A 15,919-nucleotide genomic window follows, 5' to 3' on the forward strand; every position below is an offset into this window, starting at 1 on the left:
AATAACAGTTTTTAAAAGCTCAGTGTTTAAACCAGGAGAGCCAGGCATGTGACACAACCTGTAGCCACTAATAAACTAATAAACAAAAATATGGCAGGAGAAAGCGGGCAAGGCTGGCACAGCCCACTGTGCAGCAGTGCAGCCAACCTCAAAAGTGTTCATTGGTGAGATTTTGTTCCCCGAGTTGTACTGAGTATAATCTCTGGCCATTGGGGTGTTCTGCGTGTAGACACTGGGGCAGGATACATCCACACGTGCCGAAGAGTGGGCTTTCGTGGCTTATACTTTAAAACACAGAAACAGGGAGCAGGAAGGACTGTGTGTCTGTGCGGGAGTGCTTGCCCAGCGTGGGTGAGACCGAAAGACCCTGGGCTTAATGCCCAGCTCTACATGAGGGGTGTGTGTGTGTGTGTGTGTGTGTGTGTGTGTGTGTGTGTGTGTGTATGTTACTCTGGGTGTGGTGGTGTCCACCTGTAATCCTTGCACACTGGAAGCATTGACACACAAGAAGACTGGGAACCCAAGGGGAAAAGAAAACCAAAAGTAAACAAATCAGGAAGCGCTGTGCTAACAGCACCTGAGCCCTCAGGCCTGGGGTGAGAGGGGGAGGGAGGGAGGGAGGGAGGGAGGGAGGGAGGGAGGGAGGGAGGGAGGGCAGGTTCAGCCTTAGAAGAGTTTTGAGTTTTCCCTCTCCCACCAGGCCTGTGGTGTGCATTAGAGAACTTTCTCTCTTGCCTTCATACTTTAGTCTACGTAGGACTTAGACTCTGAACAGCTTTCGCCACAGAAAACTGTGGCAGAGCTGAATTCCCAAGTTCCCTTCTTCAAAGGCCTATGAGGCACACACGGATCTCCCCTAAACCTTCCTGCAGGTCCAACAGCAGACAGCAGCAGGGATAAGGGCTGCCTGGATGTCCGGGCTCCTAGTACTCAGAAGAGAGGGGACAAAGATTGTACCAGAATTCTCCTACAGCACTGCCATCCCTTCGGGTTTCTGACAGGAGGGGCCACCATGGGATTGATAGTTTGAGGGATACTTTGTTAATTGATACCATATAGCCAAGTTGTTTCAACAGAAAAAGGTCTAACATGGTGTAAACACCTGCAGACAATTTATCTGAGGGAAGGCGGGGTCATTTCTCAAGAAAGCTCAGCTGTACAGAAACTTAGGCACTAGTGCAAAGCGGGAGAATACTAGTCATAACACTGCAGGCAGAGGGGGGCAGAGAGCTAAAAAAAAAATGGGGCAGCTGATGAGAGCTGAGACTATTAAAGGGGGACTTGGGTAGAAGTGAGGAAGGAGGGAGCCAAAGGGCATCCCTGCAGGGGTCAGGAAGTGTAGTTTTGAAAGGCCAACAGCTGACCTGCAGGTAGCAAGTGTGTGAGGAAAGGGAAGGAGAGGCAAGGTGAATACCAGGTCTGGCTTCTTTGAGGGAACGCCACACCGATTTCCAGGGGCTGTGCCGGTCTGTGAGCCCAACATCAGTTTCCGGTTCCTCTCCCACCTCTTGTTTTCTGGATGGTGGTGGAGAGACAGAGTCTCAGCGCGGCTTTCAGCTGTACCTGAGGAGTGGCTAAGGATGCCGAGCACTTTTTAATGTTCGCTAGTCATTTGTTCTTCGTCTTCTGAGAACTGGCTGTTTATCACAATTTCCATTAGCCCATTTCGTGACTGGATTGTTTTTGTTGTGTGTGTGTGTGTGTTTCACTTTTTGAGTTCTTTCTATATTCTCGATGGCAATCCTGTCAGATGCACAGCTATTTGGACTTCTCCCTCTCCGTAGGTTGCTCTTTACTCTTTTCCTTTGCTACAGGAGCTCCTCTTCCTCCCTCTGTGTTTTTGAGACAGGGTCTCTCTGTGTATCCCTGGCTGTCTTGGAACTAGCTCGGTAGACCACGCTGGCCTCGAACTCAGAGATCTGCCTGCCTCTGCTGGGTTAAAGGGGTGTGACACTATGCTTCGGCTGAGTAGGAGATTTTAAATCTCATGCAATCCCACGTGTCAGAACTGTTTCCTACCTGTACCTCTTCTGGGTACACACCTGAACAGTTCCACATCAACACACCATAGAGATACTTCTACATCCATGTTGGCTACAGCACAATTCACCATAGCCAAGTTAGGGTCCTTGGTGTCCGTCAATAAAGAAAATGTGTTAGACATACACAGAAGCTTCATTCAGCCAGAAGAACGAAACAGACGAAACAGTCATTTGTCAGAAAACGGATGCAACTGGATATTAAGCTAAGAAAAATAAGATGGATGCTGAAAGAAAATGAATGCTTTTGTTTCTCGGTTTCCTGCCTCATTCATAAGACATAAAAGGAAAGAGGTAGGTGATGTGGGTGTGGTGGCGCATGCCCTTAATGTCAGCACAGGGAGGTGGAGCTGGACGGATCCCGCTGTGTTTGAAGCCAGTCTGGTCTACATAGTGAGTTGCAGAATAGCCTGAGCTATATAACTGAGAGACCCTGCCTTAAAGATAGATAGATAGATAGATAGATAGATAGATAGATAGATAGATAGATGATAGATAGATGATAGATATGATAGACAGGTGATAGATGAATAAATACAAAACAACAACAAAAATTAAAAAGGAAACGAAACCGTGGGTGGGGGAGGAAATGGCAGAGGATGACTACATCAAAGCACATGACATACCTGAAGCTGACTTTATGAAACCCACACTATGTGCAATGAATATATGCCAATAAAAGAAAGGACCAAACAAGGTAGGATTTCCCTGAATGTCTCCACTTAGCTCTCTGAGTTCGATATATGATCAGGAGAGTCAATGTCACTGGACTAAAATCCCATGACCTTACTCTTAATGACATGCAAAAATCCTCAGGCTTGTTCAATGGTACAACCATAAGTGTGTTATATGTGGCTGTGTTTCTTGTAAGTCAGATGCACAGAGGGCTGCCAAGTCGCTGTTACCTAACAGAACTGACTGTAAGGTAAGGGAGGGTCCAGACAGAGTTCATCAAACACCAAATGAGCTGAAGGGTAATGCCCAAACAGGGAAGAACACCATTTTTATGGTACACTGGTGCCATCTTTTGGCCAGATTAAAATTCACACATTATAAATTACCATCATATTTTTCTTTTAACAGACTTTAGAGATACAATTACTTAATTTTGTTGTTATTGTTTTTTGTTTTGTTTTGTTTTTTCAAGACAAGGTTTCTCTGTAGGTTTGGAGCCTGTCCTGGCACTAGCTCTTGTAGACCAGGCTGGCCTTGAACTCACAGAGCTTCCCCTGCCTCTGCCTCCCCAGTGCTGGGATTAAAGGCGTGTGCCACCACTACCCGGCCAATTACTTACTTTAAACATGAGATTTAAAACTGTCTTGACCTAAAAGTGGAAGCATATGGCTATCATCCCAGAACTTGGGAGGCTGAGGGAAGAGGACTATGAGCTTGAGGCTGGAATTTTTGTTAATGAATACATATATCTAACTTTATTTTCCTTCTGCTGGTAGTGTGTTGTGTGTGCACTTGTCAGTGTGGGCAGGCGCATGTGCGCGTGAGGCTGCAAACGGGTCTTTCTTCACAGCTCTCACTGAATCAATGACCTTCAGGGATCTACCATGCCCCCCACCCCTCCACCACATACTACAGTTACAGGCCTGTGCAACAGCACCGGCTTTGTATGTGAGCCCTGGCGACACAAACTTGGGTCCTGATGCTTGTCAAGAGGCACTTTACCTACTCAGCCCTTCCTGCAGCTCTACTTCCGACTTTAATAATCCAATTTAACATCTTCTAAAGCTGAGATAAAGGAGAACATTAACAGAACTGACCGGAGTAAACATATCATGCATTCCATTGGATCGGTATTAAGTCCAAAATGACTAGACAGAAATCCACAAGCCAATATTCTGTTGTCACTAGATCAAGTGACATGTCTTCATATGAAAGATGAAAGTCAGTTTCCACTCCAGCTGGGAGACAAAACTCAGTAGAGCACTCCTGAGGCAATTTGTGGCACGTCACACGGAAGTAAAACCCTGCAGTGTATTGTCGTCCTACATCTGCTCTGTGTGCCCGATAACCTGAGGATTCTTTCATTAGGTCTTTTTAATTATAGAAGCTCTTAGGTTAGTTTGGGGCTTATTTTTAATTATGTGTGCACGGGTATGTGCACACACGATTACAGGTACGTCGGAAATTAAGGGTGTTGGATCCTCCTGTAGTTAAGATGCCTGATATGGGTGCTCAGTACAAATCTGGGTCCTCTAGAAGAGCAGTCAGTGCTCTTAACTACTGAGGCATTTCTCCAGACTCTTTTGGATTTTTTTTTTTTTTTAAGAAATAAGATCAGCCTGGCCTTGATCTCACAGTCTTACTGCTTCAGCTTCCTGAGTACTGGAAGAGATATGAGGTACCAGGCTGGGCCGGAGTTTCTTTTTGAGTAATTTAAGTTTCTATTCTGTTCTACTGTGGTGAGGTGACTATAGTTCATACACAGCAGGGGAGGTGAGGGCAGCTGCGCGCACACACACTGAAGCACAACGGACTCTCCCAATCTAGGATGAAAGTCAGTTCCGGATACTTGCATTAAGACACCCAGATTTAGGGCCAGTGACATACCAGGTTAAAAAGAAAGACCAATTACACAGACGTGGTTCAGCACAGAAGCATTTACAGGGTTCACTCCTAGGAATTTAGCAACTTATCATAATGAAATGCCACAGATAAAGTTTAAGCACAGGAAAACACACAGGTTACACTGTAAAAGTTCTCCACACGACCTACTTCTAGTGCGGTCACCACACAAACACCTATCAAGTCTTCGTCAGGAATCCGGTTTCCATATCAAGAACTGCCTGTGCAGACAGGCTGCAGGGTCTGTCCTTGCTCTTTCCGACCACCAGCAGCTTCCCTCAGTGTCCGGGAAGGCTTTTCCAGCGTTAGCTCAGAACCTTGCGAGCTCCTAGGTGGCGTCCTCATCCCACTTCTTTCCTCCGTCAACTGTTTAGACCATCTTCATCCAAGAAACGATGGGATTTTTTTCCATTTTATTTGTTTTTTTTTTTAATGGAAACAATGTATTTGGGAGAAAGTCTCATTAATACTGAAGTAGTGTATTTTATTCCCAACAATGCTAACCTTCCTTTTCCTTGCCGAAGAGTAGAAAACAGTAGAGTAAGAATTTACATAACACTGCTATTGCCAGAGTATTTTTGTAAAAACCAGTTTCCTCAGCTAATTGTCTAGTAAGTAGTACATGATAGCTTCAAACATGTTCTAGAATCTACAGGAAGAAATACTGACTAGGGCTCCAGCTATGGAGGTTTCCTCAAGGCTGGTTGCCATCACTACACTAACACAATTTTAGTCTTAAGCCCGACGGTACTGACGGTATCCCTGTGAGGTAGGTGGGTGCTGTTGACACCCACTTTACCTGGGAGGTCAGTCAGAGAAGTGAGTAACCATCTCAAGGTTATACAATAAAAACAACAACATTGGTTTGAAGGCAGACTGCATTTACTGGGCTCCCCAACTAAGAACAAATGCAGAGACAGAAAACACCATGACGCAGGATCCGGGGAGAAGAGGGGGTTTAAAGCTGGCCCGAGTGGAGAAGATCTATTAAAAATCTGCCTAATACAGAGCCGGTTGGTAAGAACCGGGTTTTTTTTCCCCCACCATGCCTTCAAAATGTGAGCCAGTAGAGATTATTTACCTCAACACAAGAGGGCGACATTTGGCAACTCCTGGTTCAACTTGGCAACCATTACACAAACCACACTGCTTAAGACAGAGACAAAGCTCCATTTTACAGATGTGGTAAAGAGCAAAGCTGTTTCTCTGGAAAAACTTTTAAAATATGAAGACTTTTCCCCATCCCAATGACAAGTCATGCCCTTAAAAACCAAAACCAAAACTACCCACGACCGTACACGTCTGCCATCCCAGCCCTTAGGAGGTTGACAAGGGACTGTTCTGGGCCAGCATGGGCCATACAGTGAGACCTTACCTCAAAAAGCCAAAACAGGCTGGAGAGATGACTAAGGGCACTTGCTGCTCTGGAGGAGAACCTGGGCTCAGTTCCCACACCCACTTGAGTTCCGGAGGCTCTGATGCCCTTTCCTGGCCTCCAGGGGACTGCATGCATGCTATGTACAGAAGACAGCAAAACACTCAACACATACCACATAACATAAAGATAAATAAATCTTCTTTAAAAATCAAAACAAAGTGACAGCAGATACCATCCCAGTGACTACAAGCCTCTGTAACAACTAGCTTTGGGGAACTTTTTCCATAAAACGAAACTAACATTTCTCCACTTCCTAAAACAATGTTATTACAGACTGAGTCAGGGTCTTGCCATGTAGCTCCAGGCTCGTCCTGCCTCATTCTACTGACAGCTAGGTTACAGATGGGCAAGACCAGCATTTTGTCATTTTGGTCTGGTATTAAAAGGAGCTTTGTAAATGAGAGGAATCGAGTAAAGCTCTTGGCACGAGAGAACTTTAAGAGCGATAGGAACCAGGTGAACTAATATTTTCTCCAAGCTCACAGACTTCCACTTATTCTGTTATGTGTGTGGGGGTATGCATGTGTGTGGGTGTGCACACATGTGTGGGCATATGTTGAGACCAGAGACTGGTGACACATCTTCCATAATCACTTCTCCACCTGTTTTTGAGACATGGGTCTCTCGGAACCTGGAGCTTATCTCTGCGGGGCTGGCCTGAGAGCACCTGCTGCCCGCCTGTCTCTGCTCCTCTACCAGCACTGGGACAAGAGGCGCCATACCTAGCTCTCACCTCAGCTTCCAATCTGTGAGCAGCGATGACTTTACTCCCCAGACTCTAGGTACAATTCCGTTTCATTGACTAACATGTTTACTAACTCTTCTGCATATGGTTCTGTAAGCCGAGACTGCTCGTTCATTCCCCAGCTGCCCAGAGCCGAATAATCACACAGAAACTATACTAATCACAACACCATGTGGCCAATGACTCTAGTGTATTCCTAGTTAGCTCTTACATCTTACATTAACCCATTTTTATAAAACATATTCACAGCATAGGGGGGAATCCCACATCAGAGTTCCACTTTAAGTAGAAGTGTCTGACATGGCCGTTAGCTGTAGGCAAGCTCTGTCAGCATCTCTCCTGACTGTCTTGAGCTGCTGCGCCCTTCGCCTACCCTGAAAGCCTCTGTTCCCACCCTCTGGCTATATAAGGGCCTCTTGTGTGTAAGACTGATGACTCGGTACGCAAGGAAGATTACAGAAAAGATTTAAGTGAGAATTGTTAGGTTCTTTTATATTTGAGAAGGCTAAGGAGAGTTGGGCATGGGGGGGGGGGGGGGGGGGGGGGGGGGGGGGGGGGGCACAACTATAGTGCCAGTGCCTGGAGGAAGAGCAGGCAGATGGTTTAAAACCATCTTCAGCTATATAGTGTGTCTGGGGCCAGCCTGGGCTAAACATGACACTGTATCTTAAAAAAAAAAAAAAGAAAAATTGAAAGTAGGAAATATATCCTAAATAGTTTAAAATATATTAAATTGGTATTTGAGTTTCTATAAGGTTAAAGGTTAAATCATTTAAGGTAGTATGGCTGAGTAGTGCTTTAATGAATTAATAGTGTAAGATTATATATAATTGTAATCCCCCCAGACATAACAGCATACTTGTTTAACCAACCCCTCTAACTAGATTTTGCTCTCTACACATGGGTCTTGAACCCAGAGACTAAGTCTCTAAATCAGAAATTCAACTGCCTTAAGACAACACTAATGGGGTTCTTCACCCGGCCCTCAAGTTACCACTCTGAAGCCTGGCTGGTGGTACAGCCCATAATCCCAGCACTAAGAAGGCAGGGGAGGAAGATGGTGAGTTCAAAGTCAGCATGAGCCATATAGCAAGAATGTCTCAAAAACTAAAGACAATGAAACTGCTACTTTGATTTGGTATGTGGTTTGCCTGTGTGATTTTTGTCTGTTTGAAACAGGGTCTCGCTATGTAGCTAACTGGTCTAGAACTCTATAAACCAGGCTGGCCTTGAACTCACAAGAGATCAACCCCATGAGTTCTGGGCCGAGAGGCAGGCAACAGTATCTCTGAAACCACTGCTTCATTATTCGTCTGAACTCACTGTTTACCCAGAAAGGACTTTTGTTTCAGAATTAGCTGGATTACTCTAGGCTCCCCACAGACAGGGGGGAAGAACCTCTAAGAAATGTCTTCAGAGGTGTTCAATCGGGGCAGGAGCAGTTCAGACTTTGCATGTGGCTAAAATCTAAGCATCACGTTTATTAGATGTATTCAAACACCTGTGAGATGGCACATGCCCAAGGTCCTGGCTACTTGGCAAACTGAAACAGAAAACTGCTGTGCCCAAGAGCTTAAGGCCAACCTGGGTCACATACCGAGACTGTTTCCAAACTAGGGGGCGGGCAGGGATCAGGACCATCTCAGGTGTTCTTCAAATGTCTATGAAGCTTAGGCTGTAATAGGATAGGGGAAGGAGGAGGGCTCTTCTGCAGTCTCTCTTGCCTTCTTATCCTTGACTGCAGAGCTTCAAATTTAAACACTTCAGAAACAATGAAATTTGATGGGCTATGTTTTAGGTACAGTAAATCCATCACTTAGTCCATCAACTTCAATTTTTCTGGGGTTTTAGGTTTCTGAGTGTCACCACTATAGAAGAGAAGTTAAGTATATTCACAAAAGGGGAGCTGCCAGCGTGGGTTTTAAATAGGCCTGGAACACTGGATGTATCTACTTCACTGGTTTTACTAACAGAAGAAGTGAAAGCCAGCCACACTATACTGCAAAATTACCTGTAAGAGTGACTTTCAGAAAATTACCATCAACCCAGACAGCCTAGACAATTCTGCTGCGTTAAGCTAGAGAGATGGTTTGTATCTTATTTTTCTCTTCAAATCTAGGTAAACCTCTGGCTATAGAAATCTGAAACTGCCCTTGGGTGTGTAAAGACACAGTAGCTGTGCTCGCTGGCCCAGGGACGGTTCAGAGCCCGCCTCTGTGCTTGGATATATGTATGAACTGGTTTCTCTGTCCAAGACTTCCTTAGCACTGGCTTCTCCAGTCCTTTCTTCTAGCTGGAATATTTTTTATTAAAAAATGAGGTATACTTGATGTTAATTAAATAAGAGGCCATGTAAGAGGCTGGGGTACTAGGAAGCAGATAGTTAAAACTACTCGTGATTTGGTATAGCCATGTCTTAGAACATTATAATATACATTTATACATTATAATATATAGTTATACATTAAAATAACTACTGATTTCCTATATGTCAGAAAATATTTAGAAGTCATTTTCATGCAGACATAATTCATATGAAACATGAGACAAGAGTGACGGTTTGAAGTGCGTTTGTCTGTGAGCACGTGTGTGCGCTGAAGACTGAGCCTAGAGCCTCACACATGTAGGCAAGCCCTCTACAGATGAGCTTCACTCCCGGCCTCTAAAACATTCTTTAAAACAGATCTCATCTGCTTCATATGCAAGTTCATCTTACTGACTCTGTAACCTGGAAAAACAAGATATTTTATAAATAATCAGTCACTTTGAAGTTTATACATTGTCTTCTGATTTTCAAATTATCATTTAATTTATAGAAAAGTTCATAGGGTAATTGGAAAGTTACATTTAATAACCATGTCTTATAATAAGAACTGGTATGTAAACCTTAAAACCAGGGACAGATTATTTTAAGTCAACAGACCATGAGGAAGTAAATAATTTATGAATTTAAAATGTCGTATGAATCTTTTCCAAGACTGGTATAAAAATTCTAAAGGAGGAGCTGCTACTCAACAAGGATGGTATCCACACTTCCTGGTGTGAGCTCCGACTCTAAGGCACAAGGCAAGTCTAAATGTTCTTGTGACAAGCGAGAACTTTTCAGGGGGACATCGGGCCAGCTGTCACAATACTGCTGAAACTTCTGGGCCAGTGAATTCCCAAACCTTTGGCACCTGTTATATCTGTAAGATTTACCTTTATGTGTATACATGTGTTCCAGTAACTGGCTCTTTCGAAGAAATTTATGACCACAGATGGTACAACTGATTTTTCTTTTTCTTGAAAAAGAAAAATTACAGTTTAATTCTACTGGCTCTGTGTCTTTGGAGATCAAAGACACTTGACTGATCTGTAAAGGCTCCACGGGACCCCGGCTTGAGTGCTCCAGCGGTGGCTGCTGCTGATCCTTCTCCTTGACAATGAAGGAGCTAAGCCTCCGGCAGTCAAGAGCCTCGCTGCTGTCACTAAGTGGATGCACTTCACCAAGGTCATTACTTTCCAAAATGGAAGCAGGGACACCAAACGGGAGAGATCCAGACACATGGGTATGGAGGTGCTGTCTCAGGTTACCACGGGATTCGAAACGCTCCCCACAGTAATGGCATAAGTGGACTTTGATATTGTTTTCTGTAAAAGAGGGGCCAGTCACTTCTGATGAGGACGAGGAGAGGCCTTGGGAGATCGCAGACTCTGGATCACATCTCTCCTGTTTGATGGACACCGGGGGCTTCTGGTGCTCCTCCAAGGCCTGGGCAGCAGGATGGGCCCTCTGCTGCTCTGCACTCCCATCGTCCAGCCCAATCGCAAGGGAGAGCTGCAGCTGTGGGTGGTCACCTTGGACAGCAGCTCTGTTCCCACTGCTACTGGGAGGGGTTTCTTTCATCTCCAGCCCTTGTTTGACAGCTGTTTTCTGGGTTGTTGAAATCTGAATACCATAGAGATTTGAGGTCTGCACAGTCTCTGGTGAGAACACTTGATTCACTTCAGTGGCAATGTGGGAAAGGTAGTCGGCATGGAGAAATCGGATCCCTTCCTCCAAACGACTGTGGTCCACCATCTGTTTGGGCCCTTTTCCTGTGTACATAATGTGCAACAAGTAGCTGAATATATCAGGCTGGATGTCAGTTGGTTGTATTTTTATGCATTCACTGTTAAAACAAAAACAAACTCAATGAAATGAAACACAACCTAGTTGGCCTTTTGGTTTCCAGCAATCTTAGGTTAAGACAAATTCTTCATGAGGTTTAAATCTGGCAATCTGCCTTGATGAAATATAGTAACAAGGAATCAGTTTCTGATCCTAACTGCTTTTATGGTCCATCCACAAACCTTTGTGCATCCAATCTACTGGCCAGTAGGAAACACAGATGTATACTCTTAGTGCAACACTGAGAGACGCCTAAGCAGTAGCATCTGTTCTAGGTGAGAGGACAGAAAACTAGAGACTAAAACAGGTGCTCTGCTTTTACACTGAACACATTAAAGGAACTAAATACAGAGACTCAAAAGGACACTTACATGGTGGTGTTCAGAGCAGCATTGTTGACAGTAGCTACAGCTGGGAACAACTAAATATCCACCAAAAGATGAATGCAGCCGAGTGCAGTGGGATAGCCTTTAATCCCAGCACTGGGGAGACAGAGGCAGGAGAGTCTCTGAGTTTGAGGCTGCCCTGAGCTAAGTAGGTTCCAGAACAGTCAAGGCTGCTAGACAGACCCTGCCTCAAAAACAGAGGGAAAAAAGAGATAAATAAAATGAGGCTGTAAATACAATGGTATAGGGCTGGAGAGATGGCTCAGCGGTTAAGAGTATCACCTATTCTTCTAGAGGTCCTGAGTTCAATTCCCAGCAACCACATGGTGGCTCTCAACCATCTCCAGTGGGATCTGATGCTCCATCTGGCATAAAGTTAGGCATGCCGATAGAGCACTCATGCATAAAATAAATAAATAAATCTTTAAAAAAATACAATGGTATATTATTCTACCATAACAAAATAAGGAAATTCTGGTGTGTTATAACAAGGTTGAACTCTTAAAAACAAGCTAAATGAAAAAAGTCAGGCAAAAAAGTTAAAAAATTGTATGGTACCATGTTCATGAAATAGCTAAAACAAAGCTGGGCATGGTGGCACATGCCTTAAAATCCCAGCACTCATCAACAGCCACGATACAAGAAGAAGCCCTGTCTCAAAAAAAGAAAAGAAAAAAGAAAAAAAGACAAGACAAAAAAAAAACCTGAAAGAAAAAGAAATATCTAGGGCAAACACATTTAAAGAAAAAGAACTAGGCTGGAGAAATGGCTCAGTGGAACAAAAAGAAAAAAAAAATCGCTGTTCTTCCAGAAGATCTGGTTTCATTCCCAGCACCCATATGTGACTCACAATTGTCTGTAACTCCAGTTCTAGGGGACCCAATGCCCTTTTCTGGCTTAGTGGGCATCAGGCATGCAACTGGAGCACAGACATACATGCAGGCCAAACAACCATATACAAAGGACAGAAATGTATGGGGTTGGGGAAACCTACAGTTAGACAAGGGGTAGTTACAGGCGACTGAAGGAAAATGGAAAGTTACTGCTTAAAGGTACAGTGTTCTGTTTAGGGTGATGAAAAGGCTTTGGAAACAGTGACAGTTTCAGGTAGAACATTATCAATGTAATTACTGCCATTAAGTTGGATGATTTAAAACTGTTAATTATAATGAGACCCTACATCAAAAACCAAAACCAGGGCCTGGAGAGATGGCTCAGCGGTTAAGAGCATTAACTGCTCTGGCAGAGGACCTGCTCACAACATGCAGGCAAAAAACTCATAGAAATAGACAAACAAAATGACAATCAAACAAACAAAAGCAAACCAAACCAAGTATTCACATTTTTAAAGGAATAGAATAAAATTGTTAAAATTTAAGACGTAAATGATGCTAAGTTTATTTGGCTTCTAAATCTTAACCACTGAGCCATTTCTCCAGCCCTGGCTTCTAAATCTTTAAATCACAAATGAACACAGGTATAATTTTGAAAAACACTATAGTAATCTCAAATTCAATCTGGCTACTAGACAGAAAAACAGAGTAAAGCTCTGTAAAGTTAGAGTAGAAACAGCTAAGGAAATCATGCTTGTGCAGAAGCATGGACAGCATCAGTGGACTCAGTTTCCCTGAGCAGATGTTTATTCTCAGAGTCGGGTGCACTGGGATTCAGAATATTGCAATCCAGTTTCTCTATCCCCAGGATCTGGGGATCCCTGCTTCCTCTCTTAGGTTTCATGCTTTTTGTTCTGCGCTGTCTATTAACTGGCATGTTTGGGGATATAGGCATTTTTGGGGATATAAGTTCAGAATTCTGTTATGTGGAGTTTAGCTGCTTAACACAAAGACAACATAGGGCAGGCCTCACCTTTCCCAATGCCTGTGTTTGGACAGCACCTAGCTCACAACAAGGGCTTCATTCAGATGCTCACTGCTTCTAAACTCACAAGTCACAGCTCAAAGGCTGAGGGGTGAATGTGATCTACAGTGCCACAGCAGATACAAAACTCCTCTAGCAGAAAGGACTTCCCATTACCTGGCTAACATTCCGACCCCATCTTTGCACTGTGCCACACTTTCTGATCACCTCATCTACTCTGTTGACTTGGTGACCACATTTGCTTCATACCTATAAATGTTTTTATACCACTTTTCTTTCATTTTGATTTTTTGAGACAGGGTCTTACTATGTAGCTCAGGCCTGACATTTACAATATAGCCCAGGCTGGCCTCAAACTCAGTGATCCTCCTGTCTCTGTATCTAAAGTGCTGGGATTACTAGCTTTAGCTACCTAACCTCGATCCTTGCCATTTCCCCTCTGATTGCAATACATCCTATATTATTCCTCTGCAACACCTGAAGGGCTCCCAATTTCTCAGATTTGTAAAGTCTGTTCCAAACGTCTCAAAACAGGCCTGCTAGAACTCTTTCACTTTGAATATACCCTGACGTTAGACACCACATTAGTAACAGCAAATCTCTATTCCTACGCACTTTTCCCCCCAAGACATGGTTTCTCTCCATAGCCCTAGCTATCCTGGAACTTGTTCTGTAGACCAGGATGACCTCAAACTGGGAGATCTGCCTGCCTCTACCTCCCCAGTGCTGGGATTAAAGGCATGTGCCACACCTGGCTGTTCTAAGCATTTTAATTTTACTAATCCATTTAATCTTTCAATACCCAAAAGGAAAGTACACTATTCCAGCATTTAACAGACAAGGAAGCTGAGTGTCAGGATGCCAGTGTGAACTGTCCCTTCAAGGCTCATGTGCCGACTTGGTAGCCAACTGATGGGTTTTGAGGAAGGGACTGAGTCATGAGGACTCTGGCTTCATCAGTGTATTAATCAGTCCACGCATTACTAGTAGGTGGTAGAAACTAGGAAATGGGGCCAAGGTGGAAGAAGAGTTACTAAGAACATATCTTCCAGGGCTACTCTCTGTCTGCACTGTTTCTGCTTTCTTCCTGCCTACTAGGAAGTGGGCAGCTTTTCTGTCATGCCCTCTGCTTTCCTCAGGTTTAACAGCAATAGAGTCAGTCAGTCAGCCGACTAAAGCGAGACTGCAGCCAAAACAAAACAAAGCAGGATGTTCTCAAGTTCAAGGTCCTCCTGGGATACTGAGTGAGTTCAAGGCCAGCCTGGGCAATTTAGTGAGATGCTATCTCAAAATTTATAAATAAACAAAGAGCTAAGAATTTGAATTCCCGGGCTGGAGAGATGGCTCAGAGGTTAAGAGCACTGGCTCCTCTTTCAGAGGATCCAGGTTCAATTCCCAGCACCCACATGGCAGCTCACAACTGTCTGTAACTCCAGTCCCAGGGAATCTGATACCTTTACACCAACTCACATGAAATAAAGTTAAATAAAATTATTTTTAAAAAAAAGAATTTGAATTCCCATGTTACCTAAATTTTAAAAAAGGCAAAGGATCAAAAAGAACAAACCAAACAAACATGTGAAGCAATGATCTTGGCTGGTGGTATGGAATGTGATGGCAGGCTGTGACACTGCAGTGTAGCCTGGCGCTTACAGCAGACGGTGAGCTTCAGACAGAGCTACACTGTGCCCAACTGAGCACCTGGAAAACAGTGGAGTACGCAGCATTACAGGATTAATGTTTGGGCACTGGCTAAGCCTTTTTTGTTTGGGATGATTTTTCATGATAGGGTCTCATTAGGTAGCCTTGGCTGGACTGAACTCACTATTTAGCAAGTTGGCCTCAAACTCAGAGATCCACTTGCTTGTCCCTCCCAAGCGGTAAGATTAAAGACTTGCACCACCACACCAGGCTGGGCCAAGCCCTAATCAATTTTGGTTTTACTTGTTTTCATTAATATGTTCTACCATAGATACTATATACTGAGATAGATCAATTACTCATATATAAAGTTATTATAATTAAAATTTTGTATTAGCTACCCCATAACAGTCCCTTAAATGATATTATAGTAAGACATGTATCACAATATTAGAAATTCTTCCCATTTACAAGAGCACATTCTTACCTTGTTTGGTGAATAAATATCATCTTGAAATAGTTGGAAAAGGCAGCAAGTACCGCTCTGTGGGCTTTGAAGTAAACATCTCCAATAGCAACTGTGCAATCACACAGAAAACCAAATTCTCGCTGCATGTTCAGCTGTTGCAGAAGGACAAGACTATGGCTAGCAGTATCCATTGTGGCTCTGAGAAAAATCAGATGTATAGATGTGTTTATACATATCTAAAAATACTTATACATAAGTATCTATTACATATACATATATTGACACACAAAACTAGTTACAGTTCACACAAACCTAGGGCATTAAGGCCTAATTTTAAATGAAAATACTGTTAACCTGACACCCTATCTAACATCAAACCCTTCCATTATGACAACTGAGATAAACTCTATTGAACTGTATGACACGGCTGGAGAGATGGCTCAGAGGTTAAGAGCATTGCCTGCTCTGCCAAAGGCCCTGAGTTCAATTCCCAGCAACCACATGGTGGCTCACAACCATCTGTAATGGGGTCTGGTGCCCTCTTCTGGCCTGCAGACATAGACACAGACAGAATATTGTACACATAATAAAAAAAA

At 43.6% G+C, this 15,919-nt stretch overlaps 2 protein-coding genes across 9 annotated transcripts in view; one reads left to right on the forward strand and one right to left on the reverse strand.

The window, feature by feature from the left end:
* Positions 1 to 15,919, forward strand: part of Akap5 (A-kinase anchoring protein 5) — an 87,220-nt gene that overhangs the window by 10,290 nt on the left and 61,011 nt on the right. The gene's annotated exons all lie outside the window — the stretch shown is intronic.
* Zbtb25 (zinc finger and BTB domain containing 25) overlaps positions 4,634 to 15,919 on the reverse strand; it is a 27,405-nt gene continuing 16,119 nt past the window's right edge. For 7 of the 8 annotated variants that reach the window (XM_050153632.1, XM_050153633.1, XM_050153631.1 and 4 more), the window contains 4 exons: positions 15,342 to 15,521; positions 9,998 to 10,950; positions 5,992 to 6,130; positions 4,634 to 4,995 (listed from right to left, as the gene is read on the reverse strand). In XM_050153632.1, coding sequence (XP_050009589.1) covers positions 4,827 to 4,995; positions 5,992 to 6,130; positions 9,998 to 10,950; positions 15,342 to 15,514 — 1,434 coding nt within the window. In that variant the 5' untranslated portion in view covers positions 15,515 to 15,521 and the 3' untranslated portion in view covers positions 4,634 to 4,826. Of the gene's footprint in view, positions 4,996 to 5,989; positions 9,528 to 9,997; positions 10,951 to 15,341; positions 15,522 to 15,919 lie in introns of those variants that run through there. The other variant, XM_050153636.1, reaches the window with a different exon arrangement.

This window comes from Alexandromys fortis, unplaced genomic scaffold (assembly GCF_014885135.2).
Source record: "Alexandromys fortis isolate MF-2015 unplaced genomic scaffold, M_Fortis_MF-2015_v1.1 scaffold_82, whole genome shotgun sequence".
Lineage (NCBI taxonomy): Eukaryota > Metazoa > Chordata > Mammalia > Rodentia > Cricetidae > Alexandromys > Alexandromys fortis.